Genomic DNA, 26,642 nt, shown 5'->3' with positions numbered 1-26,642 from the left:
GTAATGTTAAGTTGTAGCATTTCAGTATGGAAACTTAGTTATATTGGCAAGTTGTACTGGAAAATCGCATCTGGTTTGTGTGTGCTGAACCATAGGGATATTTGAAGTAAAACCTGTATTTGTACATTAAAATTTTCAGTTTTTATGAACTAGTAAAGTGCTCTCTGCAGACAATTTTTATTTCTTTCAGAATATACAGCACTAGTCACTCTGTGTACTTCAAATCTTGTTAGCCAGATTTGTAAGCAGTGAATCGGCATGTAGAATTACTCAGTCACTTCTATTTGCAATTGCAGTCATTTGGTATTTTGTTCTTCAAGGCATGAAACTGGGACTCTTTATAAATATGTCCATTTGGTCATACAGATTTACATTTATGTGATTTCCCTAAACCACCAGATGACTGCTAGACTGGCTCATCTATGTACAGTCCTCAATCTCCCAATGTAATTGAACCATGTAGCATGCCTAAGTGGAATGGCTTGTGTGGTCCAATGTCTCATATCTGAGAGGTATCTGTAGAGAGACCAGAGTAACATTTGCTTCATGAAGGGGGATAGCAGCCTTTTAAATAACTGTACACATAACAGTCTGGGTTATTGACTGATCTTGCCTTGTAACATTAGCGAACATCCTTGGTATGTTGGAGCTATGGAACAGCATAAAGCAAAGGAAAATGAGAGATGTTATATTTCCTGGGGGAAATGCAGCTCTGCTGTATTGTTTAATGCTGATGACAACCTCCTTGGGGAATATTCTGAAGATGAAATAGTCCCTCCATTTGCATCTCCAGGCAGGAACAACTCAGAAGAATGTTGTCATCAGAAAAATAAATTTGGCAGTCCATGGGGCAGGATTCTTAAATCCCTTTATCATGCAGACAAGTTATAGAACTTCAAAAAAGGCTGAATTTAAATATAGTGGGAAGAAGTAAAGTGTGGTGGTAGGATGAACAGTATTTGTGGTGAGTTGAGTACAGGGTTATTGACACAAATTCAAATAGGGATAATGTAGGAGTGGGTCTAATAATGAACAAGAAAATGGAATGCAAATAAACTACTATGAACAGCATTTTGTTTGGATTATCATAGCCAAAATAGACACAAGGCCACAACTGTGACTTATGACCTACTATCACCACAGATAATGAAGAGACAAAAAATGCACGAAGAGATCAAAGAAATTATTTAGTGCATAAAGGGAGATGAAAATTTAATTTTGTTGGAGGCCTGTAATTAAATAGTAAGAAAATAAAAATAAAGAAAAGTAGTTCAAGATCATGGACTAGGGTAAAAGAATGAAAAATGAAGTCATCTGGTATAATTTTGCACAAATCACAATTTAATCAATGCCTACATTTGTTTAAAGAATCATGAGAGAACATCGTGGAAGAGACCTAGAGACATTAGGAGGTTTCAGGTAGCTTGTGCAATAACAAGACGGAGAATTTGAAACCAGACTTTCAATTTTAGAAATAATTTCAAGAGCAAACGTGGACTTTGACCGTAATTTATTGATTGCGGAAATGTATTAAATTAAGTAGATTGGGCCTGAATAAGCTGAGACACCTAGAGATTACTTAAGAGTTTAAGAGGCAGTATTAAGCAGGTGACTGAAATAGGGAAAAGAAATCCAGTATAATATTAACAGGTGGCTTTGAAAGATGAAGTACAGGCAGCAGAGGAAAAACTAGCAAAAAGACAAGGCCCAGTAAAAACTCTTGGATAACACTGGAGACATAGAATGTCATTAATGAAAGGAGAAAATATAAAAATACATTCATGAAGCAGGAAAAGGGGAATATGACTAAAAAGAGACTGACAAAAAGTGCCGAATGGCAAAACAGACATGGATAGAAAGGAGAAAATTTAAAAATATAGACACGAAACAGGCAAAGGGGAATGTAGACTAAAAAAGAGATTGACAAAAAGTACAAAATGGCAAAACAGGGATGGCTAGATGGGAAATGCAAAGTTATTGAAGCATGTACGACTAAGGGAAAGGTAGATACCACATATCAGAAAATTAAAGAAACCATCGGAGAAAAGACAGAAAATTGTTGGAGTCATCAAATGATGTAGGAACAACTTCAGGTGTGCCCCAGGGAAGTGTGTTTTGTGGCCCTTAATATTGTGTTGTATATTTATGACTTTGCTTACAGTATTAATGGTAACATCAGACTTTTCACACATGATACAATTATTCATAATGAAGTTCTGTTCTTGATAATATTCCAAAGTGGTCCAAAGGTAAGCACACCTGAATGGCTACATTGTTGTGGTTGGTTACATTCTGCATGTCAGCTTGGGTGAGAAGTTGTCAGTTGGAGTGGTTGAGGGGAGAAAGGAGGTGGGGAGTGGAAAGGGTCTTGAGGAAGGGTGGCTGAGGCCTGGGAGGGAGAAGCAGGTGGTGTATAAGAATGTGGCACCATCTCACAACTTTTTGTAGTTCATGTCCTCTCTGAGCTTCATCATTCTTCCACCTGCTCACTTGCGCACATGTCAACACACTCAAATTATTTCTACTGTATGGTTAGCTTTGAGTACACTATCTAAAGCACTGCAGTCACTAGCACCCAAATGTGCCAACTGGTTCCATCCCCCCACTATTACCTGAAAAATTTTTGAAGAAATTTCTTTACTGCATTTCTCTCCATTATACCCCTTTTTGATGACCACTATCTTTCTTCTTATTGCTACATATATGACAATATTTACTCAGTATGTGTACACCAAAATTTTTCCCATTTTCTGTGTTGATGACATTTGCATTGGTACACAAGGAAGTGTGTCTTTATTTCATCCACATATTGTTAAACAAGACACACAAATAAATCTCAGTTTTATCACTATCCTCTTCTTTCCTTTCTTGCCTACCAACCACATCACAGCCCCCTGAGTAGCTTTTGCCATGCTGTTCTTGCAGACTACATCTACACTGTCACGTAACTGAGAGTGATAAGCAAGAACATGAGAGGAGAGGCAGGCATATTCCCCTACACCCAAGACAAGTATGTCCTTTCCCTCCCAACAAAACACACCTCATACTATGTGCCATCATGTAATTAGCTTTGCAATGCCAATTTTTGCCATTCAAGAAAGGTGATACAGTGGTAAGGTGCTGGACTTGCATTCGGGAGGACAGTGGTTGACGGTGGCTCAAATCTACATCCAGGCATCTAGTTTCAAGTTCTCTGTGTGTTCCCTAAATTATTTAAGGTGAATACTGGACTGGTTCCTTTAAAAGGCATGACCAATTTCAGTCCACATCATTCCCCAATCTGAGATTGCACTCTGCCTCTAATGACACTGTTGTCAGTGGATTCATAAAACCTGATCTTCCTTTTACTTCAGTTTGAGCCTGCTGCTGTTCTGAATACATAATCTGTCTATGGGTTATGCATAATGTGCAAGGAGCGTACTAAACCAATTATCTGGCCATGAAACAGGTTTGTTCACCAATCTTTACTTGCACATAGAATCATCTTAGGTATTGACAGTAAATTTGAATTTCTTATCCTAAAGCCAGAGTCTTGCTCACTAAATGCATTTCACACTTTCTCACCTTCTCTAATTTTTCTACTAAAAGAGTTCAGTATTCTAAGTGGATTTATATCTCTTACTACACAAGCACGCAAAATTTCTGAATACAAACAGAAAATGGTTGGTTTCTGAATTATAGGTATTCCAAAATATTTTTTTACCAAAATTTCCTCTAACTGTCTTTTGAACTATAAATGTCCACTCACTGGGCAGCAGCCACACCTTATTTTCAGCAGTCCCTTCCATCAACTTGTAACCATCTTGTTATCTTCAAATTTTTGAAACATTTTTCCATAAACTTTCAACAGTCAAAGTGGCAGATTTCTTTAGAGGATATGTGATAGGTGGTGACTAGTCTTGTTCTTTTTTTTTTTTAATTGTTATCACTTCCAGCATGGTTGCTGTACACACCAGTACCTCTAATATGTCCTCTTGCATTGATGCATGCCTGTATTTATTGTAGCATGCTATCCATAAGTTCATCAAGGCACTGTTGGTCCAGATTGTCCCACTCCTCAATGGTGATTCGGTGTAGATCCCTCAGAGTGGTTGATGGATCATGTCATCCATAAACAGCCCTTTCCAATCTATCCTAGGCACGTTCGATAGGGTTCATGTCTGGAGAACATGCTGCCCATTCTAGTCAAGCAATCTCGTTATCCTGAAGGATGTCATTCACAAGATGTGCACGATAGAGGTGCGAATTGTCATCCATGAAGATGAATGCCTCACCAATATGTTGCTGATATGGTTACACTATCAGCTGGAGGATGGCATTCACGTATTGTACAGGCGTTACGGCGCCTTCCATGACCACCATTCGATGTGCATCTGACCCACATAATGTCACCCCAAAACAGCAGCGAACCTGCACCTTGCTGCACTCGCTGGACAGTGTGGCTAAGGCATTCAGCCTCAGCAGGTTGCCTCCAAACACGTATCTTACAATTGTCTGGTTGGAGGTATTTGCGACACTCTTCAGTGAAGAGAATGTGATGCCAATCCTGAGCGGTCCATTCGGCATGTTGCTGGGCCCATGTGTACTATGGTGCATGGTGTCATGGTTGCAAAGATGGACCTCACCATGGACGTCGGGAGTGAAGTTGCCCATCATGCAGCCTATTGTGCACAGTTTGAGTCATAACATGGCATTCTGTGGCTGCACGAAAAGCATTATTCAACATGGTAGCATTGCTATCAGGGCTTCTCCTAGCCATAATCTGTAGGTAGCAATCATCCACTGCAGTAGTAGCCCTTAGTGGCCTGAGTGTGGCATGTCACTGGCAGTTCCTGTCTCTCTGTATCTCCTCCATGTCTGAACAACATCGGTTTGGTTCACTCCGAGATGCCTGGACACTTCCCATGTTGAGAGCTCTTCCTGACCAAAAATAACGATGTGGACATGATCAAATCTTTGTATTGACCATCTAAGCATGGTTGAACAACAGAAAACATGAGTCTTCTACCTCCTTCTTGGTGGAATGACTGGAATTGATTGGCTGTCAGACCCCCTCCGTGTAATAGGCACTGCTCATGCATGGTTGTTTACATCTTTGGGTGGGTTTAGTAACATCTCTGAACAGTCAAAGGGACTGTGTCTGTGATTCAATATCCAAAGTCAATGTCTATCTTCAGGAGTTTTGGGAACTAGGATGATGAAAAAAAAACTGTTTGGTGTCTGTAACTTCACAATGAACAGAACACCAAGCTGAATCATCATCCTTATCTTACGGCAATTCTCACTCTTGATTTACTTACTATACTTGAAGACTTTAGAAGTTTGCTACAGTTAGTGCAGTACATTATAATTAGGTGAATGGCTGTGGATAACAGAAATATGAACTTCACAATGTAGTTAAATAAATATTTCTGTAGACCCACTGCAAGATATTACATATAGAACTCATACATTGTGAAAGTGTATCACCTGTACATAGTTGATGGATCAGGTAAGTAATTTTAGTTGTTTAGTGATTAACATGGTATGAACTACATTCATAAAAGCATAAGACAGAATTTATAGAGAAGAACCTAAGTATTTGCCTGATATAAAATGTAAGAATAAATTTAATGTCTGAAGTTAGATATGTATGTAGATATAATGTCTGCAAAGGTGCTATGTTAATGTTTGCTTTTATTACCTAGGTTTTCGTTTAAATATAATGTCCTTAAATATGAATCAGCTATAGTGCAGTCATTATTAAAGAATCATGGTCAAACCTGATTGTGTTAGCAGGCACAGCTTTTGGGAAAATTCTTGTATGGAAACCTGCTCTTAATCTTTCAGAAAAACAGGAACACATCCTGCATACACTTACTGGGCATGATGTGAGTATTACATTATTTATTCAATAAAATATCAATGTACTGTAATTTCTACTTAAATGATAATCTCAAATATGTCATTTGATGGAGCCAAGATGTACCCTAAAGAAGAAGTTGTTATTTTTTGTTGTGTGATGAATAATGTTCAGTTATAGTCATTCTGCTATGTATGTCACACACAAAGTCTTAGAGTGTACTGGTAAAGATAAGTTTTCTTGTTGTTGTTGTTGTTGTTGTTGTTGTGGAAAGGAACATATTTCTGTTTGTCTGTTTAAATATACCTCAGTTTCAAGCCTGTAATGTATGAGCAACTGATGTGTTAGGGAGGACTGTATGTTAGATTTAGGAAGCAGTGGCACATAATAGGTGGGTCAGATAAAGCTGTATTGATCTTGCACATAGATTTTGTGACCTCTGTTAATGGATAGAGAATTGTAGTGTCCCCCTGCATAGGCCAACCATGTACTACACCAGGGAAGCAGCTATTTGGATACCTGGAGTATGTCAGACATGCACAAATAAGGAACCGCGCTAAACGCTCCATGATTAGTTACACGACATAGAAGAAAAAATGTGTTAATCAACTTTGTTCATTGCAGAGGAGAACATTTGTCCTTGCAGATCACAAAAAGATCATGTTGATGTGGTATTAGTGAACTGCAGAAAACCTCTGATAAGGTCCCAGAATTAGTCTCACTTTTCAAAGCTAGTAATGCGCTAGGAAGAGAAAGCTACCAGAATCCAGACAGACAACCCCAAGTGTATCCAGAATAACTTCCTTTTTTCTCAGTTATAGTGTCAAATGTGGAGAATTTTTTGACATATGCAAGTAATTTTTGACGTTTATGGCTACCAAATTATGACATCAAAAAAATATTTTTTAATGTTTGTACACCATGGCCATTAATATTACATCATCAGGAAGGAAAGCAAATAATGCCATTTTATTTATTGTATGCATAGTATACAGTAGGAATAATATATGATTAAATTTTTATGCATTTTTGGGGTTTACTGTGTGCAAAATTTAGTGCAGTAAGTTGCTGTCTCTGACAGCACCAACTGCTCTAACCGATCTGCGCATCACCTTGAAATTAACTTAGGTGACAGATGTGGAGATATCATTTCATGCTACTTCAACTCTATACTATAGTTCATCATAGTGGGTGGTGAATTGTGTACAGTTTCTTGGCAACCTGTGACAAGATGTTTTCTGTGAATGAGAGATCTGGAGAACATGCTGCCCAGAGTAAGTCAAACAACCTCTGTGTTGAGGTATGTTGTGACAGCAAGGGCAACATGTGGTCTTGCATTATCTTGTTAAAAGACAACGTTATGGAGACCTCAAGACTGCGCCATCACCAGCCTTAACACATTAGAAAAGTAACAGCTGCTGTCTAAATTAGTGTCAATACATACCAGAAGTTTGGCACTGAATGGCATCCCATATTGTCATGCAAGTTTCTGAGCCTTTATGATGATGACAAATGTGGTATAGAAACATTCATTTTGTACAGAGCCTCCACAGACCAGTACAGGCATTGTGATATTGTTCTCAGAACAGTCATGCCACTCCTGTGCCCAGTGTTGCTGCCAGATGCACCACTGTTGGTGCACCTGTCTCTGCTGCAGAACACTCCCACAGCTGATCCCATATGGACATTGCAACTGCCTCACAGTGATATATGGTTACTACATCACTGCTGTTCTTTTTCATTGGCAAATTTTAAACTTCACACTTTTTTTTATGTTTGTGAAGGTGGATTGCGAGGGCTTGGTATAATGATACCTTTTCACATACAATCATACATTGCCATAACAGTTTGCTGACATTCGAAATAAAGCAAAACACCATATCCACTTTTTGACTATTGTATACATTGTGTAAGTCTGAATAGCTTCTTAAGCAAGTTGTCTTATCACTACAACAGCAGAGCACAGACTAATGGGCTTCAGCATTTATGGTGTCTCTTCTGATGACGGCTGAACAGTGGTTTGTGGTGTTGCTATTTGATCAACTTCCACACATGTTATGTTGTTGAATTCTTCATTGAAAGCTCTTTCAGATTCCACAGAAAGTTTATAGTTTTATTTGTATAAATAAAGGTTAGTGTAATAATTTGGCAACTATAAACATTAACATTTATGTGCATACATAAAAAATTCTCCCCATTGTCCCCTATAACCCACTGAAAACAACACCTTGACAAGCTTACTCATTCTAGTTGCCAGGGACAGGGATTTGAAGGAGATCATTGTGAAATTTTTACTGAAAATTATTTCAAGCAGTTAGAGAATTGACTAAAGAGGGCACTTTTTCAGATATCCCTGTAAGTAAAAGTCCAAAACGAAGGGCATTGCTGTTATTTTCAAAATTATGAGAACAGAGGATTATGCTCATGCGTTTCCTGCATGTGAGCAGTGTGAACAGATGAGTTTATCTTGATTAAAGATAAAGTGGCCATAAATAAATTGAATTATGTTGGACTCTAGCAAAGTGTATGATCCATCTTTGCACAAACTTATTTGCAAACTTTTAGCTTGTGAATTTCAATGATGCGATCAAGGCAGTTAGAGGTGAGTGCTATGAACTTTACAAGTGATAAACTATTAAAGACAGCTTGACAGGAAGAGTGGATATTTTGTTATTTGGATAACACAAGTTGTATACCAGGTGATTCAGTCAGAATATGTGACTATCTGGCATGCTTAAACAGTAACACGAATTTTGTAAATAGCATACTGCAAGGTTAAGTGAGAACCAGTCGCAGTTAAGGGTGCCTAAATGGGTGTAAAGTGAAGCAGATGTCATAGTGCAGGTTAGGCAGGTAATGAGGCACTGAAATCACACAGTCAGGAGTGTGAAGTCTCTTGCTTCTACAACTACACATTGGCATATGGGTGTGGAAAGCCGAAAGTGAGTAAATGTAAATAAAAGTGCACTGTTGTAACTGAAATTTTATTTGGTTTCAGAGTAGCATGCATTAAATGTGCTGTGTAAGGAGTAATTGTTTTAATGAACAGAATATTTTCAATATTAGACAGACAGTGCAATTGCAGTGTAATTATTAATGATATTTTTATGCTATTGGGGAAATTTATGTATTGTGGGATGGGAGTTATGAATTTTATGGTGTGTATAAGAAACTGCCTGTAAATACAGATGTATGGAAGGAAACTAATTTTACTAGAATAAAACCTTCAATAATATCTTTCGTAAGAGTATTTTTGTTTATTGTTCAAAGAAGTCAGTAATAATATTTGTCTCCCCTCATGCTCATAACAGGTGGGACCCTCTCATTCTGGGCTTTAAGTGATCTGCCCTTCCTTTTTAACACTCCCCAAACTGTCACACTCTCCTTCCTGAAGAAGGAATTGTTGGTTCCAAAAGCTAGGATAGTGTATGTACCGTCATATTTACGTATCAGCAATACTGACTTTCGCCTCCCGAAGATAAGTATGAGGCAGCATTTCTGTTTTATAATTTTATAATTTCACTGCATGAATTTTGCTTTTGATTTAATACCTGGAAAAATGTTTAACAATATTGCTGAAATCAACAAAGTATTACCGAAAATAGTCAATAAAGGTATGACTGAAATAAACAAAAGCATTAATATTAAATTATAATAATCCAATTTATTACTGAACTAAGAAAACATATTAATATTAAACTGGAAAAGATAAATAATACCACTGTAAAACAAGTTGTTCAACTTGATCAGTTTATTAAAAAGATACAAACATATTAGGAGAAAATAGGTAAAGAAATAAAAGAAGTTTCCTAACCTTTGCCGGCAGTGCAAATAAAAAACTTATTGAACTGTCAAGGAGGCAGGAGAATTTAGAAAAATTCTGAAATTGCCTTAGAGCAATTGGAAACTCAGGAAAATGAATGTAATTTTGGAGAATGTAATGTTCAAACATGGTGCAGAAAAAAAATATTGAGTCTGCTGAAACGTGTAACAAATTCTGGGCATAGAATGAGACTCATGTTGTAAATGACAACAAGGTACAATCTGAGCTCATTTACAAAACACGTGTTGTAAAAATGCATTGTAAGGAGAAAATTTATAACAATATCATCTTATTAGATGAAATACAAAGTGATTTTTGGAAAAAAATTAAAATCAGTGAAATTGCCAACAATAACACCAGAAAGGTAGAAATGAATATAAGAAGTAGGCTAGAAGTGTCACTTAATCAGGAGGAAACAAAGAAAATGGTCCTGTTGACATTGACATGACAGCTATTTACGTATTAGCAATTTTTGTGTCGTTCTTCAATGAGAAAAACTTTGATGGAATTCCAAGGAAAATTTAGTGGTAATGTAAGCAGAGCATATCAAATAAAACAGTTGAAGTACAACTACTATGACACACAGGAATTTAGTAATAAGAAACACTCAATCTACAAGAGTTGTTCTTGATGAACTAATTGTACAGAGTGTTTGCGCAGGGTGTCAGGTAATGCCAATTCAAGGTCAGCCACTCTCAGCTGGTCCTCCACTACTCTGCCAGTAAGTTTCAACTCTGTCTGTGTTGATTGTTAGTTAGTTAGTTAGTTAGTTATATTACTTGTTCCATGAATTATGAACACGATTCTTTCGTAATGATGTGGAACGTGTCAAAGTACAAAAGATTCGTTTATCCCAAATAATCTTTGTTAGTCTTATATACGGTACAATTGTTAATACTTACTGTATTTCTTTAGCCTATGTCTAAAAATTCATCTATGGAGTAGAAGGAGTTGTCATTCAGGAATTCCCTTAACTTACTTTTGAATGCCGATTGGTTGTCTGTCAGACTTTTGATATTGTTTGGCAAGTGACCAAAAATCTTTGTGGCAGTATAATTCACCCCCTTTTGTGAAAATGTCAAATTCAATGAACGGTAGTGAAGGTCACCCTGTCTCCTAGTATTGTAGCTGTGGACTGTGCTATTAATTCTGAAGTGATCTGGGTTACTAACAACAAATTTCATTAGGCTGTATATATATTGTGAAGCTACTGGCAATATCCCTAATTCTTTAAATAATTGTCTACAAGATGATCTTGGATGAGCCCCAGACATTATTCTGATAACACGTTTTTGTGCAATAAATACGTTCTTTCTTAGTGATGAATTGCCCCAAAAGATGATTCCGTAAGAAAGCAACGAATGAAAATATGCATGGTAAGCTAACTTACTGATATGCTTGTCTCCAGTTGTTCAGTTGTGTTGTATTGTTTGCTATCATGTAAATTAATAATCCCTCCAATTGAGAGGCATATTCCATCATTTACTTTTTAAACACAAAAATGTCCATTCTGTTGAAATTTATGGAGAATGTGTGATCAGTGATGGAAATGTGTGCTACATGGAGCAGATTGTTTGATGAAGGAAGAAGGAATGTTTATGATGAGTGACCTACTGTCGTCAGTGAAGAGTTGACACAAAAAGTTGATGAGAAGATTTGTGAAGATAGGTGCTTCAGTATTGACAAGCTTCATCAACATTTCCCCTCAAGTTTCAAGGTCAGTAAATTATGCAGTTGTTACTGACAAACTTCAATACAAAAAAAGTTTGCAAGATGGGCCCCAAGAATATTGATGTATGAACACTGAACAAAGCTTGTGGCACATTCTTTGTCATTTTTGGAGTGCTGTGCCAAGGGTGGTGTGAGTTCATGAGTCACATTGTAACTGGTGATGAAACATGGGTTGCTCATTATACTCCAGAGACTAAACAATAATCCAGTGAATGGCATCATCCAAATTCTCTGACAAAACAAGAAAATTCAAGCAACTATTAACACAGAAAATGATGGCCTCAGTTTTCTGGGATCAAAAAGGGGAATTGTGAAACCTTATTAAAGCTTAGGTGCAACAATGAAAACTGCCAGTGGGGTCTACTCTCAAAGGGTAACATCCATATCCGTGCTCAACCTTATGCTGCAGCAAGGACAAGGGCATAACTGGACAAGTTTCAGTGGGAATTACTGGACCATCCACCCTATGGTCCTGCTCTATCACTCTCAGAAAATCATATTTTTCCAAAGCTTTGGGAATTTCTTGGTGGCTGATGATTGAGGAATGATGACACATTGAAAGAAACTGTAAATGACTGGTTAAATAGAATGGTGGCAGAGTTCTGTGATGATGGTATCCGAAACCTGATGCCAGGATGGACAAATGTTTAAATATTAATGGTGACTGGGTGGAAAAATGGGATAACATTTGTACTTTCATTTCCTATAAAAGTTATGTTCATAAATAAAATATTTCTTATACTATAACAAAATGGTTATTACTTTAAAAGCTCATAATACGTTGAGGGGAGGTTTGGATAAGGTCTGAGCATGATTGATCATTAACGAATTACCATTAAATGTGGATTTGATAAAAGCAAGGTTAAAGAGGGTGGGAAAAAATGAACTAAGAAAGGAATAGCCAACTACTGAAGCACAGAAAAAGATATATGAACAGTTATCAATTTGCGAAGTTACACGTATGCTGTGTTGTAAAGCAAATATGGGTAAGTTAAGGGAATGATAGATGCTCCTGAGTTTCTTATGCATGTTATGAGGAGTTCTCAAGTGTATGCAGAAGCCAAAAGTAGTTGTTTATAAATTCAAGTATTGTTGAAAGTTGAGTATGTAAAAGTTCTGAAACCATGTGACTCAGAATAAAATGTGTATAGTGGATATGTTAATGAAGATTGTGTATTTCAGATACTGTTCATGAAACTAATAGTCTGATAACTGGTAAAAAAATGGCAATAGAATAATTTCATGTAAAATATTGGTGGGCTAACATTGATGTTAAAAGTTGAAATGAAGTGAGAATGATCAGTTTTCCTGAATGTACAAGTCCAGATGCGAAAAAGAATTACGCACAGATGAAAGTCGTAAGAATACATTTAATTATTGTTGTCTAGAGAAGATGCTGCCCCACTGTAAATGATAGCTGCAAGTGGAACAGAGAGGACATATAAATGTTAATGGCAAAATAGCCACTGATCTTGAAGTAAAAGTACTGTAAACTGAATGTTTAAATAAATCAATAAGACAAGTTAAAGAATACTGTTGAGATATATTTATGTGTTTTCTAAGGGGCCTGGTGAGGAACAATGAATGTATGTTTGAAGTAGGACCACCATAAATGATCCAAAATAAAATGATTTTCCTGATCATGTGAGAAAGAAATTAATACTGGAGAATGAATTATGAAAAATAAGATAAATAACATTTACTAAAGCATTTCATATATTTTGTAGCAAGAGCACCACACATAACTGTATCTTGAGCCAATTTTATTAAGGCACTACTGGTCCAATGTCTAACTTTTGCTCTTTAGTTATGGGCACATCCTCGTTACGTGGCATATAATGTTTTTAATCACCAAATTTTTTTAAATTGAAGATTTGCCCTATGGACATTATGGTTTTAACTATGAAGGGTGGGCCTTCTGTATTCTGTGCCATGTTGTTCACCATATTTTAATTCTTGTAAGTACACATTTGTTTTTATTTATTCTCATAATTAAGCGCTTAAGGCTCTGGTATTACTTTGATGTATAAGAGTTCAGTCACTATCATCATTTATTTCTTGTTGTTTAGATATGCAACTGATGATGTGGCTAAAAGCCATGAAACCAGAAGTTCCTTATTAAAAATGATTCAAGAAACTTACTACCATAGCTGCAGACTGCAGAGTCATTTGTATTGAGTGTGTGATCAAATCGTAGTAAAGGCAAATGTATTGGATTAAAGAAATACCATGTTGCACCATTAGGAGGCTGCTGAAACTAATGTCTCATTGAATTCATGTATTCTCATTTTCTGCAACAAGAGAGCAATTGTACGGTATGATAAGAAGTTGTTCTAATAATTATAATTATGGCACAATGATATTGGGCATACTGAAATGCAAAAGTGTATGTGTGTCCCTATAGCCATCTGATGGAGAAGGGGCATGTGTAGCACTTCTGATATCCCAAATTAAGGTTTTCAGTGATTTAGGGAAATCACTTAAGGTGAATGGTAGGACACAGCTGATTTATTTCCCTAAGTTATCAAGATGCCAACAGCTAGGAAGAGCTGTTTTTTAACCACAGGCCTTTCAATACATCCCACACTCGTGGTCTGAGCACAGACTGGTGTCAACCTCTGCACTACGCAGAGCAAAGTGGTGGTGGCGCATTGCATAGGTCGCATTGCAGTACCCAGCCTGGATGGTAGTGCTATGCTGATGGCAGCTGATGCTGTTGTGGTGGAAGAAGCTGGCTGTCATGACCTCACTGCTTGGGGCTGTTTGCATTGCAAATGTGTCATGGGGAGTCAGGGTGGCACTGGTGGCTCCAAACTTGAAATCTGGAGCTCAACATATAAGTGATGGTTGGAGAATGAATAATGGCTTCCCAGCAGATGCTGTACAGGTGGATGATCCAGCTGCATGACAACTGAATGGCTCAACTGGACTTTACATATGATGGATCCCTGGACTGCACATTGGTTGCACAGTTACAGTGGCCACCACATCGATGACCTGGTGACTGTTGTAATATGGACAAGGGCCAGTGTTTGCATGTTGTTGTTAGCTTTGAGTAAATCTGCAGAAATAGGCACTGACAGCATATCATACTTTCATGCTGCAACATCAATATGCTGACTCTCATATGACCTGAAACATTGCAGATGATCCAAAAACATACTGAACTATGCATACCTTACAGTTCATAAGATAAGGATGCACCTCTATTTCATGTGGTAAGACTGTAAACAGTTTTTTTAAATCGATAATACCATTGTAAAGTAGTTGTCACTGAGAGGATTATGTGGGAAAGTTCCCAGATAAAGTTATTATTAATGAGCATATTTATGTTAACCATTTTATTAAATATTGAAATAAAAGATGACTGTCAGAATGCTTTTGATTGATAATACCAATAGCCAAAGTCTTCCAACTTGCAGCTTGTAAACAATAGTCAAAGCAGTCTGTGACTGAACTTGTCTGAGAGATGCAGCTTTGTGTACAGTGTAGTTAAAGGCATAGGAATCATAATTGTTGGAGATCATCCTAAAATTAACTGCAGTCTCACCAAATAGTACTTATTATTCAGTTTTGGCATTTTATTTCTGTGTGAGAGTCTTTCCAAGTCAGTTTGCTGCTGGACTAAAAAAACTGCACTTTCATTGCATCAACAGTTTCCTACATGAGTTGTAACTCTGACTCATCCTGAAAAGTATTAATTACATCAATTTTAGAAGAAGATATTATGCATAAACATTTGTAAGTGAGTGATCATTTGGCTATTGGGTGGTTAGACAATGAAATCTTTCACCACTTGTGTGTCACAGCATACGTTACCCCCATAATGGGCAACAGACACTGGCATAATGCAGGAAGGGCAATTAGGCATTACATGTTTGCACAACACCTATCAGTGTTACTGCATCTCTTCTTGTGTGAGCTGTGCAAGCATGTGATAGAATATATCAGTTCCAGGTGATTTCAAGTATTTTGAATCTCACTATGGTGATGAGCTGAAGTCTTTATCTGGGCACAAGGTGGCTACTTTGAGCAGTCTACACTCTGAAGTTAAGTCTTTACTGCAAGCATGATGATAAAAGCTATTATTCTTATTTCAAATGAGAAATTTAATTCCTAAGTTCCATGGCATATTTTTGACAGACACAGTACTTTTCTGGTGTTTCCCAAAACTCACCAGCCACCCTCCCCGTAATAACCTCATTGTTAGTAGGATATTAATTACTTAAAAAAGAGAAACAGAAAGAAATGTATAAGGTATCTTATACTTTTTAGTTTTGAAGGCACTTATGTCTCCCTTTCATTAGGGTTAACCATTTCCAAGAATAATGTGAGTGTTTACTGTTGACCATTACTTACTCTGTAAAGTAAAAAGTAAAAACTGACACATCGCAAGGTTCTTGACTTAAATATATGGGATAGCCAAAATAATGTGAACAGTGGTAGTAATGGGATGGTCGTGTTTGACAGTCAACAACGCAGGTAGGCCACATGTCGCACTGGATTGTGCATGTTCAGCATGAGTGAGGCATCAGTGAAGGTTGTTTACGAAAAGGGCACACTTCGTATTTGCATTCAGAGACTGAGGTCAACATGCAATGAAAGACCTAACAGAGTTCCAAAGAGGGTGAATTGTGGGGCCCAATTAGCTGGAGCATCAGTAACCAAGACAGCCAGCTTATTGAATGTGTCCATAGCAACTGTTTCAACAGTCATGGCAGCCTGCACAAAACATGGAAAGACATGATTGTGTAAAGGTAATAGTGGCTGCAAATCAAAATTAAATGACAGAGATTGTCATGTGCTAACAAAAATTGTGTCAAAACACCACAAAACTATGGCAGCTTAAGTGACTGCAGCACTCAGTAGCCATCCTCGAGACCCTGTGTCTATTGACACCATCCACCGAGAACTCCATAAAGTTAATATTCATGGACAAGCTGCTATACTGAAACAATTAGCGATGACAACTGACACAAAGAAATGTAAAACATGATGTCAGGAGCATAAATCCTGGATGGATGATCAGCGGAAACATGTCATATGCCCCAACATGTCAACGTTTTCATTATTTCCAACATCAGCCAGGCTTACGTCTGGAGAATGCCAAAAGAAGACAACAACGATTGCTTTATTCAAGCAGTTAAGCATGGAGGTGGAAGTGTGATGGTGTGTACAGCCATATCATTGTATTCTGCTGGCCCCATCATTACTCTCAAAAGGCCGTGTTACAGCCAATGATTATGTGAACATTTTAGGCGATCAGGTGCACCCCATGATTGAAATGTTGTTCCCCAACAATGATGCCATATTTCAGCACAATAATGCACCCATTCACACAGCCAGGATAGTAAAATTGTGGTCGGAGGAGCATGCAACTGAACTGCAGCATTTTCCCTTTCCAGCACAATCCCCGGACTTGAACATTGTCGAACTATTGTGGACGGTATTGGAGCACAGGCTCCGGAGCATATTTCCGTCTCCCTCATCACTACACAAGTTAGAAGATGTGCTGATCAAAGATTGGCATTACAGTCTACTGGAGATCATACAATCATTACATGCGAGTATTCCAAGCAGAATCGCAGCTGTATTATGGGGAAATGGGGGTCCAACCACTTATTAATAAACCATTCCCAAGTAAGTACAAATGTTCACATTATTTTGTCTATCCCCTGTAGCTTGAATATATATAAGAGAACATCATAGACTGATTTTCTCTAGTAATAGCTTAGTTACATTGCCTCAGGAGTTATCTGTTTAACATTAGGAATTAGACCCTGTCAATGTATTGAGTAATACACAGTTATACAGAGAGTCTAGAAAAAATGTAGACACTCTTTGATAGCCAATATTATTGGAACAAAATGGCATACCATTACAATTCTTGCACGGGGGAGGGGGGGGGGGGGTTACTTTATGCATTTGAAGTGACTCCCATCAGCAGCCAAACAACATTAATGCCCCTCAACTGTTGGCCAAACTACGGCTGTGAGTATCGCTGGTGTGATTGCCACACAGAATGTATCAGTGATTTCTCATGGCTCGTTCAGGTCCCCCATAGGTAGAAGTCAAGAGATGTAAGGTCCAGAGACTGTGGTGGGTACCCAGAAGCTCCTCTTCAACCTATCCATTGTCTAGGTAGACTTTCATTCATATAGGCTCTGTCATCTCTGTAGTAGTGATGTTGGGTGCCATCTTGTTGTAGGCAAAATCTTTCATTTCCAAACACCTCTAGGATGGCAGATAAAATCAGTGTTTGCAGCATATGAAGATGCACCTCACCAGTTACAGTACCTTCAAAGAAGAAAGGGCCAATCAAACTGCATGGTGACAAACCATGCCACACATTAACAGCTAGTAGATTTACATGTTTGTTCATGTGAACATGAGGGTTTTCGGGAGCCCAATACACACAGTTGTCGGATGCCTTTAAATCATTCACATTACTCCATACTTCAATCCAGGTCATCTTCATTCATAGTGTGCAGTTATCTTGGAATGCAAACTTTCCACTTTGCAGCCTTCAGAATTTGTCATACACTTGATTGGCTTACCCCACTTTCACCTGCACCCTGCTTCACATATTTTTTAGGTGATCTAGTAAAATATTACAACACAGCAGTGCTGGAAGATGGTCTTGGGTGGTCAGATCTATTCTTATGCACATCCTGAACTGTACCATTGGCTTCATATTGGATCTCATAAATTGTTGTATGTGTTGACGGCAGTATTCTGTACACATTATGGAATTGTCGTTGTACCACTATCATGTTTTCATACTTCCAGTATGACTTCAATATGGCCTTGTTTTGCCCAAATGACAATCGAACTTCATTCATTGCTGCACTATCATCTGCTGGGAAATGCACACCAAGATCTCTTGAGAAAACCATGGACTATGGTACCGCACAAAACTGCAATGGTATGTCATTTTGTTCCAAAGATATTAAATATAAAAGAGTGTCTTCATTTTTATGGGCTCCTCTGTATAATAAAATCAATAATGGTTACAGAATTTGTATTAAAAACTGTAACAGTCCGTAGTGGTTTAGCCAACTTGAACAATGGATAGAATGTTTTAATGTCCACTGATACTGAGTGCTAGGTTGTTTGTTAGTATCTTAAACATTAGGATCTGATTAGACACCTTTGTTGTGTTTTAATTCAATCTAAGTTATGTCTGACAGCAATGGATGCCTAAGAACTGTGATTATTGTGTATGGATATAAGGGGACTTGACTGGTGCCTGCAAAAATCCTCAGAAGCTGCTTTCCCTGTGATGAGTGGGCTTCAGACCACCAGTCTGGAATTCAGCAGTGATGTGGTGCCTCTGACAATTAACCTCTAATTGACTGATTTCTGTATTAATCCATAAAACAATTTACATTGTATGGATTTTGTCATTCAAAACATTGAAAAATTAACAGCTTGCTGTTAGTTTCTTACACAGTAGTTGTCAATGAATTTGTGTAATCTAATTACATTTGTTTTTTAGTTTTACATGGGAAACTCCCCATTACACCCTCCTCAGATTTAGTGGCAAGAGGGCCATGTGGATAGCCCGTCAAAAACTGAACACAGATCAAGCATGAAAATAGGTGTACCGAACTGTGGAAAAAAGCAAAATAGAAACATTGAACATTCCAAGCTCAAGAAGTACACCATCAAGCACAGATGCTGAGCCATAGTGTCATAGTTAAGTGGTGACAGAATTGGACTACAAAGCAGATGAGCCGGTGTTCCAAGCACTGTCGTACCAACTTTTTTTTTTTTCCCCACAAAATTATGAACCGTCTGTCCATGTAAGGTGTCTTATTATAGGAATCTCTTATCAATGCACCTAACTTGTACACCTGATGAGTCACTGAGATATGCCTCCTTGCCCGATTTAGGCGTTTGTATGAATTTGAATGTGATGACTCCCAACGAAATGATGAAAATATAATAGTTTGTCACATAAGCTGCAGCAAATGAAAGCAACATTTCACAATCACTCAGTTCTCCCTCTGATTTATCAAGGTATATGCTTTAATATTTTTGAAGTTTCATTCCACTTTGGAAGTTTTGTCTCTTGAATTTCTTTGTTGTAACATTATACACCTCCATTTATTTGTTGGTTTTATTTCTGTGAGATATCTATGTGATATCTTGCCTGCTCTCACTATTCATCATATTTACTTGCGAAGTAATGTATTCTCACCACATGACTCATATTCTGTAACCAATATATATTATGACAATTGCCAAGACTTCAGAAAGAGAACAAACATTTCAATGACCGGATGGACAGGTGATAGTTTCGTGTAAAAAAGTAAATAAAAAATTGCTATGAAGGAGTTTTAACATAGCTCATCTGCACTGGAGTCCAATATCATGACCACTTAACCATGATGCAATGGCTATTCAAGTGTGCTCGATGTTGTACTTATTAAGCTTGGACTGTTGGCTGTTTCTGTTTTGCTTTTTTTCACAGTTCACCTTCTTCCTGTTTTCAAGCTTGATCAGTGTTCAGTTTCTGATGGGCCACCCACTGGACCATCTTACCACTAAATCTGATGGTGGTGCAATGAGGAGTTTCCCAAGTTAGCTGATTCTTATTTCTGTGTATGTTATAATACACATCATCTTAAATTACGTGACCCATTTTAATTCAGGTAGTCTGTTAACAACTCTGTATAAAAACTATTATTTTGTAAATGATCTTTCAGTTTTTCTTTGAAAGAGCAGACAATACCTATGTCTTTTATATGTTGTGGTAATTTATTGTATCATTTGATGGCACTGTACAATAAACTCTGCTGCGTTTTAACTTTATTTCTCCTGACCAAATGAAAATATAGCTGTTTCTAGGTTTATAATCATGTGCTAAACAAGTTTTAGCTTAGTAGTCCTTTTTTTTTTTGCATCTACATCTACATACATACTCCACAAGGCAGCCTAAGGTGCATGGCAGAGGGAACCATGTACCACAACTAGTCATTTCCTCTTCTGTTCCACTTGCAGACAGAGTGAGGGAAAAATGACTATCTGTATGCCTCCATACGAGCCCCAATTTCTCGTACCTTATCTTTGTGGTCCCTGTGTGAAATGCATGTTGGCAACAGTAGGGTCATTCTGCAGTCAGCTTCAAATGCCGGTTCTCTAAACTTTCTCAGTATTGTTTTTGGAAATGAATGTCTTCATCCCTCCAGGGATTCTTACTTGAGCTTTCAAAGCATATTCATAACACTAGCATGCTGATCAAACCTACCAGTAACAAATCTAGCAGCTTACCTATGAATTGCTTCGACGACTTCTTTCGATCTGATCTGATGTGGATCCCAAACACTTGAGTAGTATGCAAGAATAGGTCATACTAGTGTCCTATATTCAGTCTCCTTTACAGATAAACTACACTTTCCTAAAATTCTCCTAATACACTGAAACTGACCATTCATCTTTCCGACCACAATCTTCTTATGCTCATTCAATTTAATATCACTTTGCAGCTTTATACCCAGATATTTAAAAGACGTGACTATATCAACCAGGACACTACCAATGCTGCATCCGAATATTGCAGTTTTGTTTTTCCTACTCATCCACATTATATTTTTCTACATTAAGAGCTAACTGCCACTCATCACACCAACTAGAAATTTTGCCTAGGTATTTGTCAGATCCAGATCATACAGAAAAATAGCAAAGATCCTATCACACTTCCCTTAGTCACCGTTGATGTTAATGCTGTCTCTGATGAACACTTGCCACCGAGGACAATGTACTATGTTCTATTACTTAAGAAGTCTTCAAGCCAGTCACATACCTGGCAGTGTATTCTGTGTGCACTTACCCACATTAACAGCCTGCAGTGGAGTACCATGTCGAATATGTTTCAGAAATCTAGAAATATGGAATCAGCTCGTTACCCTTCATCCAAAGATTGCGGTATATCATGTGAGAAAAGAGAAAGCTGGGTTTCACATGACCGATGCCTTCTAAAGCTGTGCTGATTCATGGACATGAGCTTTTTGGTCTCTAGGAAATTTATTACATTCAGACTCGTAATATGCTCTAGAATTCTGCAACAAACTGATGTTAAGAATACTAGTTGGTAATTTTGCGGTTCTGTTATTTTACCCTTCCTATATACAGGAGTCACTTATGCTATTTTCCAGTGGCTTGACACACTATGCTGGTTGAGAGATTCACAATAAATACAAATTAAGTAAGGGATCAATGACATAGAGTACTCTTTGTAAAACCAAACTGGGATTCCTTCTGGATCCTCTTTCAGTTGTTTCTCTATGCCAGAGATGCTTATTACTGTGTCATCCATATGCAACTCTATGTGATGGTGAAATGAAATGACTGTACATTTGTATGATTCTCCTGCATAAACAATTTTTTAAATGTGGAATTTAAAATTTTGACCTTCCTTTTGCTATCTTCTTCTGCCAAACCAGACTGGTCAACAAGTGACGGAATGGAAGCCTTAGACTTGCTTAGCAATTTTACATAGGACCTGATTTTTTTCAGTTTCTCCATCAGATCTTTAGCCAAGGTATGACAGTGGTGGCTGTTGTATGGTTCACGCATAGGTCTTTTCAATCTTTTCAAAGACACACAGATCTCTACTAATCTTTGCCTGTCACCATATACACGTCATCTTTTGAACCAAGTGTGCAACAACCTTTGCTTTTTCAGCATTTTCTGAATTTTGTTATTAAACCACAGCGGGTCTTTTCCATGCTTAATCTACTTACTTGGCACTTACTTGTTCAGAGTAAAATTTACAGTCTATTTATATTTAAATTTTGCCCATAATTCTTCTATGGCTGTCATTCTGGAACTAAATAATTGCAGTTCATTGTCTAAGTGAGATGCTGACAACTGCTTATCTGCTGTTTCTATCAGAAACAGTCTCCTAGTCCTATTGACTGATTTACTAACTTTCTTAACCATAGTAACTATGAAGACATCATGATCACTAATCCGAGTCTCTAGACTGATGCAACTGAAAAGGTCCGACGTATTTGTAGCTACAAGGTCCGTCATACTTCCATTGCATGTGGCTGCCGAGCTAGCTGCTCAAGACAGGTTTTGGGAAACCTGTTCAAAAGTACTTCACAAGACTTTCTGTCTGTATCTCCTGGAATGAATCCATCAGTTTATATTCGGTAGGTTAAAGTCACCACTAACTAGTATTGCATGATCTGGGTATTTATGCACAACTGACCATAGACTTTTTAGAATTACTCTAGAACAGTCACAACAGAGTTGCTTGGTCAGTAAAAACATCCAACAATTAACTTGTATTCGCCTAGACTTGTTATCCATGATCAGATAACTTCATTATCCCAATAAATTTCAACCTCAGTAGAGACAATATTTTTGTTGACTGCAATGAACAGTCCCCCTGCTATGGTGTCTAATCTGTCTTTCCAATAAAAATTCCAAGACTAAATATCTCAGAGCTCTTGACTTTGGGTTTCAGCCAACTCTCAGTCCCAAGAATTATTTGAGGTTGAGAACTTTCCCAGAGGCAGCAAATTTGGGAACTTTGTTAAGAATACTTCCACAATTTATCAATAAAATTTGTACATTCGAACTGTCTACTCTGAACACGGTCTGATTTCCCTATATGTGTACTGACTGGTGAGTGTTCATTAGAGTATCTCATACTACCGCCTAGCCTAAAAAACACCCATGTTCACTCCACAAGTACTCTGCTATCTGAGTACCTGCTTCCTTTATGTAGTACACCCCTGATCTGTCAAGGGGAATCCTACAAATCACACCCAATAATGCAATTTCAGAAATCTGTAGCCAAGGCCATCACAGAGATGATGAAACCTTTGGCTGAAACCCTCCACTTGACTCAAAGTCAAAGAACTCCGATCAACTCTGGGAACAAATTGTGAATTCTGCTTGCATCCTGTGTACAAGTCCATCAGTCATCACCACCTCTGCCAGCCACCTGTAAGAATTGAGGATGTCATCTAACCCATGTCACAGGCATCGTCAGTGCCGATGTGAGCCACAACTTGCAGACAACTGCACCCTTTATGGTCGACAGCCGCAGGCAAGGCCACCTCCACATCTCAGATGAGGCCCCCCACCAGATATACCAAGTGCACATTGGCTTTCTTTCCAGCCCCGAAAGCTGTCTTCATAAGTGGCTCCATAATGTGCTTAATGGTGGAGCTACCAATAACTAGCAAATAGGGAACCACACACATAACACTATGAAAAATATATTTACAAGGGACAGTTAATACACAGCAGAGATGCCACTAAACCCACCCAAAGATGTAAACAACCATGCATGAGCAGTGACTGTTAGATGGAGGGGGTCCGACAGCCGATCAGTTCGTCATTTTTCTGTAGTTCAGCCACACCTAGATGGTCAATACAAAGGTTTGATCATGCCCACATTGTTGTACTGTGGCAGGAACAGCTCTCAACAAGGGAAGTGTCCAGGCATCTTGGAGTGAACCAAACCGATGTTGTTCAGGCATGGAGGAGATACAGATAGACAGGAAGTGTCAATGATATGCCTCGCTCGGGCCGCCCAAGGGTTACTACTGCACTGGATGACTGCTACCTATGGATTATGGATCGCAGGAGCCCTGACAGCAATGCCACCATGTTGAATAATGCTTTTCGTGCAGCCACATTATTTCGTGTTATGACTCAAACTGCGCACAATAGGCTGCATGATGCGCAACTTCACTCCCGACATCCATGGTGAGGTCCATCTTAGCAACCACAACACCATGCAGTGCAATACAGATGGGCCCAACAACAGCCAAATGGACTGCTCAGGATTGGCATCATGTTCTTTTCACCAATGAGTGCCGCATATGCCTTCAACCAGACAATCATCAGAGATGTGTTTGGAGGCAACCCGGTGAGGCTGAACGCCTGATACACACTGTCCAGCTAGTGCAGCAAGGTGGAAGTTCCCTGCTGTTTTGGGGTGGCATTATGTGGCAATGGAGTACACCACTGGTGGTCATGGAAGGCGTTGTAATGGCTGTACGTTACATGAATGCCATCCTCCAACTGATAGTGCAGCCATATCAGCAGCATATTGGTGAGGCATTCATCTTCGTGGACAAGAATTCATGCCCCCATCATGCACATCTTGTGAATGACTTCCTTCAGGATAATGACATCACTTGCATGCTCTCCAAAACTGAATGTTCTCCAAAAATGAACCCTGTTGAACACGCCTAGGATAGATTGGAAAGGGCTGTTTTCGTACGATGTGATCCAGCAACCACTCTGAGGAATTTATGCCAAATCACCATTGAGGAGTGGTACAATCTGGACCAACAGTGCCTTGATGAACTTGTGGATGGTATGCCACAATGAATACAGCCATGTATCAAGGCAAGAGGATATGCTACTGGGTATTAGAGGTTCCGGTGTGTACAGCAATCTCGACCATGACCACTGAAGGTCTCGGTGTACGGTGGTACAACATGCAATGTGTGGTTTTCATGAGCAATTAAAAGGGTGGAAATGATGTTTATGTCGATTTCTATTCCAATTTTCTGTACAGTTTCTGGAACTCTCACAACTGAGGTGATGCAAAACTTTTTGTTTGATGTGTGTATTTCCTGCATTTTAAAAAGTACCAGGCAGTGAGCCATGCTGGTCATTATACAGCTTTTTTCCACAGTCTGAATATAGCTTGAATTTTTTTCCTATTCTCTCCCTAAAAATTATTCCATAACTAATAACAGGATGTATAGAAGCAAAATATGCTTATCTGATTCATGAAATATCACATACTGATGTAAGAAGTCAGAGGGCATAGCATGCTGTTGCGGTTCTGTTATTAAGTAATTTTACATGCTCTTCCCACTTTAATGACAGTGAGCATGCATTTCTGAAAATTTTCTGCTTTCCACACATTGTATAAATTCACTACTTATTTTCAGGTTATTGGAATCTGGTTTTTTGTTTCTGTAGAAGTTCATAGTGCTTTTTTTCTGTATATTAAGTGTGACTTTATTGTTTATTGCCCACTTATATACACTGCTAAGTGTTTCCTCAGTTTTCTGTCTTGGTACTTTTGGTGACTTGTCAGTGATCAGTACATCAGAGTCATGTGCAGACAATACCGGTTGCCCATACTTGATACATTGTGGGAAATCATTAATGTAAGTTAGGAACAGTACTGGACGTAGCACAGTACTCAACAGTGCACATATTTTGATATATTTAGTGTCAGGCATTTGTTTTTCAGTATATTTGGAGTTACTTGATATATGCATAATTTAAGTCAACTTTACTCTATTTTCTGGATATGACTGAAACCACTTTTTCAACACCCCCCTTGTTCAGATTAAATCTAGTGTATTTAACAGTGTCAGATGGTTTAGTTATATCAAAGAATTCACCTGTTGTGTAATTCCCTATATCCAATGCTTCTAGGACTTGTTACGTAAGACAATGTAAGATATGCTTTTGCCAATTCAGTATATTTCCCTGATTGGAAACTGAACTGATCATTGGAAAGGAGGTTGCATTTATTTAAATATGTATTAAATCTACCTTTCACAGTAGTTCCTATTATTATTTCAAAGCAAAGAGTAATGAGAATGGGCTGTAATTTTCTATATTTTCAGTGTTGCCCATTCTGAAGAGAGGCAGTAATTTAGCATACATCAAGTTGTCAGGAAAACATCCATGTTTGACTGACTAGTTTATAGTGTCAACTAATGATGATGTTCAGCTCTCTATACAGTCCTTAATCAGCCAAGTCGGTATGTCATCCAAACCTGCTGAAATATTACTTTTCAATCTGTAAACTCCTTTATAGACTTCTTCCTTTGTTGTGAGCAGTAATACCTTTCACTGCAGTACACATTTATTTAGCTTTTTGCATAAGGGCATATTTGAAAATTTTCCTGTAATTTCGTACGTATAATGCTAAATTTGTTATTTATAAAGTTTGCCAAATTTTTTGGATCTATGGTAGAGTGCCTTTGTCTTTGGTTTTTATGTTTGTTTGATTCATCTGTCTGGTACCTGTTTCCTGCTTTACAATCTTCCATACTGGGTTTTTTTCAGCAGTGAGTATCCATTTGGAATTATGAGTCCTCTTTGCAGTAAGTGCACTTTTATGTAAGTTTGCTTGTACCATTTGTAATGTTGACTGCAGTCCCTGGCGCCTGTTTATCACTCACCTGGTAGTGAATGGTGTACAGTGGTGATGTCACATTTTGCTAGTCAGAAACTAGCTTTAGG

At 38.1% G+C, this 26,642-nt stretch overlaps 1 protein-coding gene across 3 annotated transcripts in view; it reads left to right on the top strand.

Annotated features, from left to right (window-relative positions):
- Positions 1-26,642, top strand: part of LOC126298610 (WD repeat-containing protein 6) — a 268,743-nt gene that overhangs the window by 84,501 nt on the left and 157,600 nt on the right. For all 3 annotated transcript variants that reach the window (XM_049990014.1, XM_049990015.1, XM_049990016.1), the window contains exon 4: positions 5,726-5,870. In XM_049990014.1, coding sequence (XP_049845971.1) covers positions 5,726-5,870 — 145 coding nt within the window. The remainder of the gene's footprint in view (positions 1-5,725; positions 5,871-26,642) is intronic.

The sequence above is a fragment of the Schistocerca gregaria genome, chromosome X (genome assembly GCF_023897955.1).
Source record: "Schistocerca gregaria isolate iqSchGreg1 chromosome X, iqSchGreg1.2, whole genome shotgun sequence".
NCBI classification, from domain to species: domain Eukaryota; kingdom Metazoa; phylum Arthropoda; class Insecta; order Orthoptera; family Acrididae; genus Schistocerca; species Schistocerca gregaria.
The sequence above is the reverse complement of the archived record's forward strand: the minus strand, read 5'-3'. Positions and strand labels throughout refer to the sequence as shown.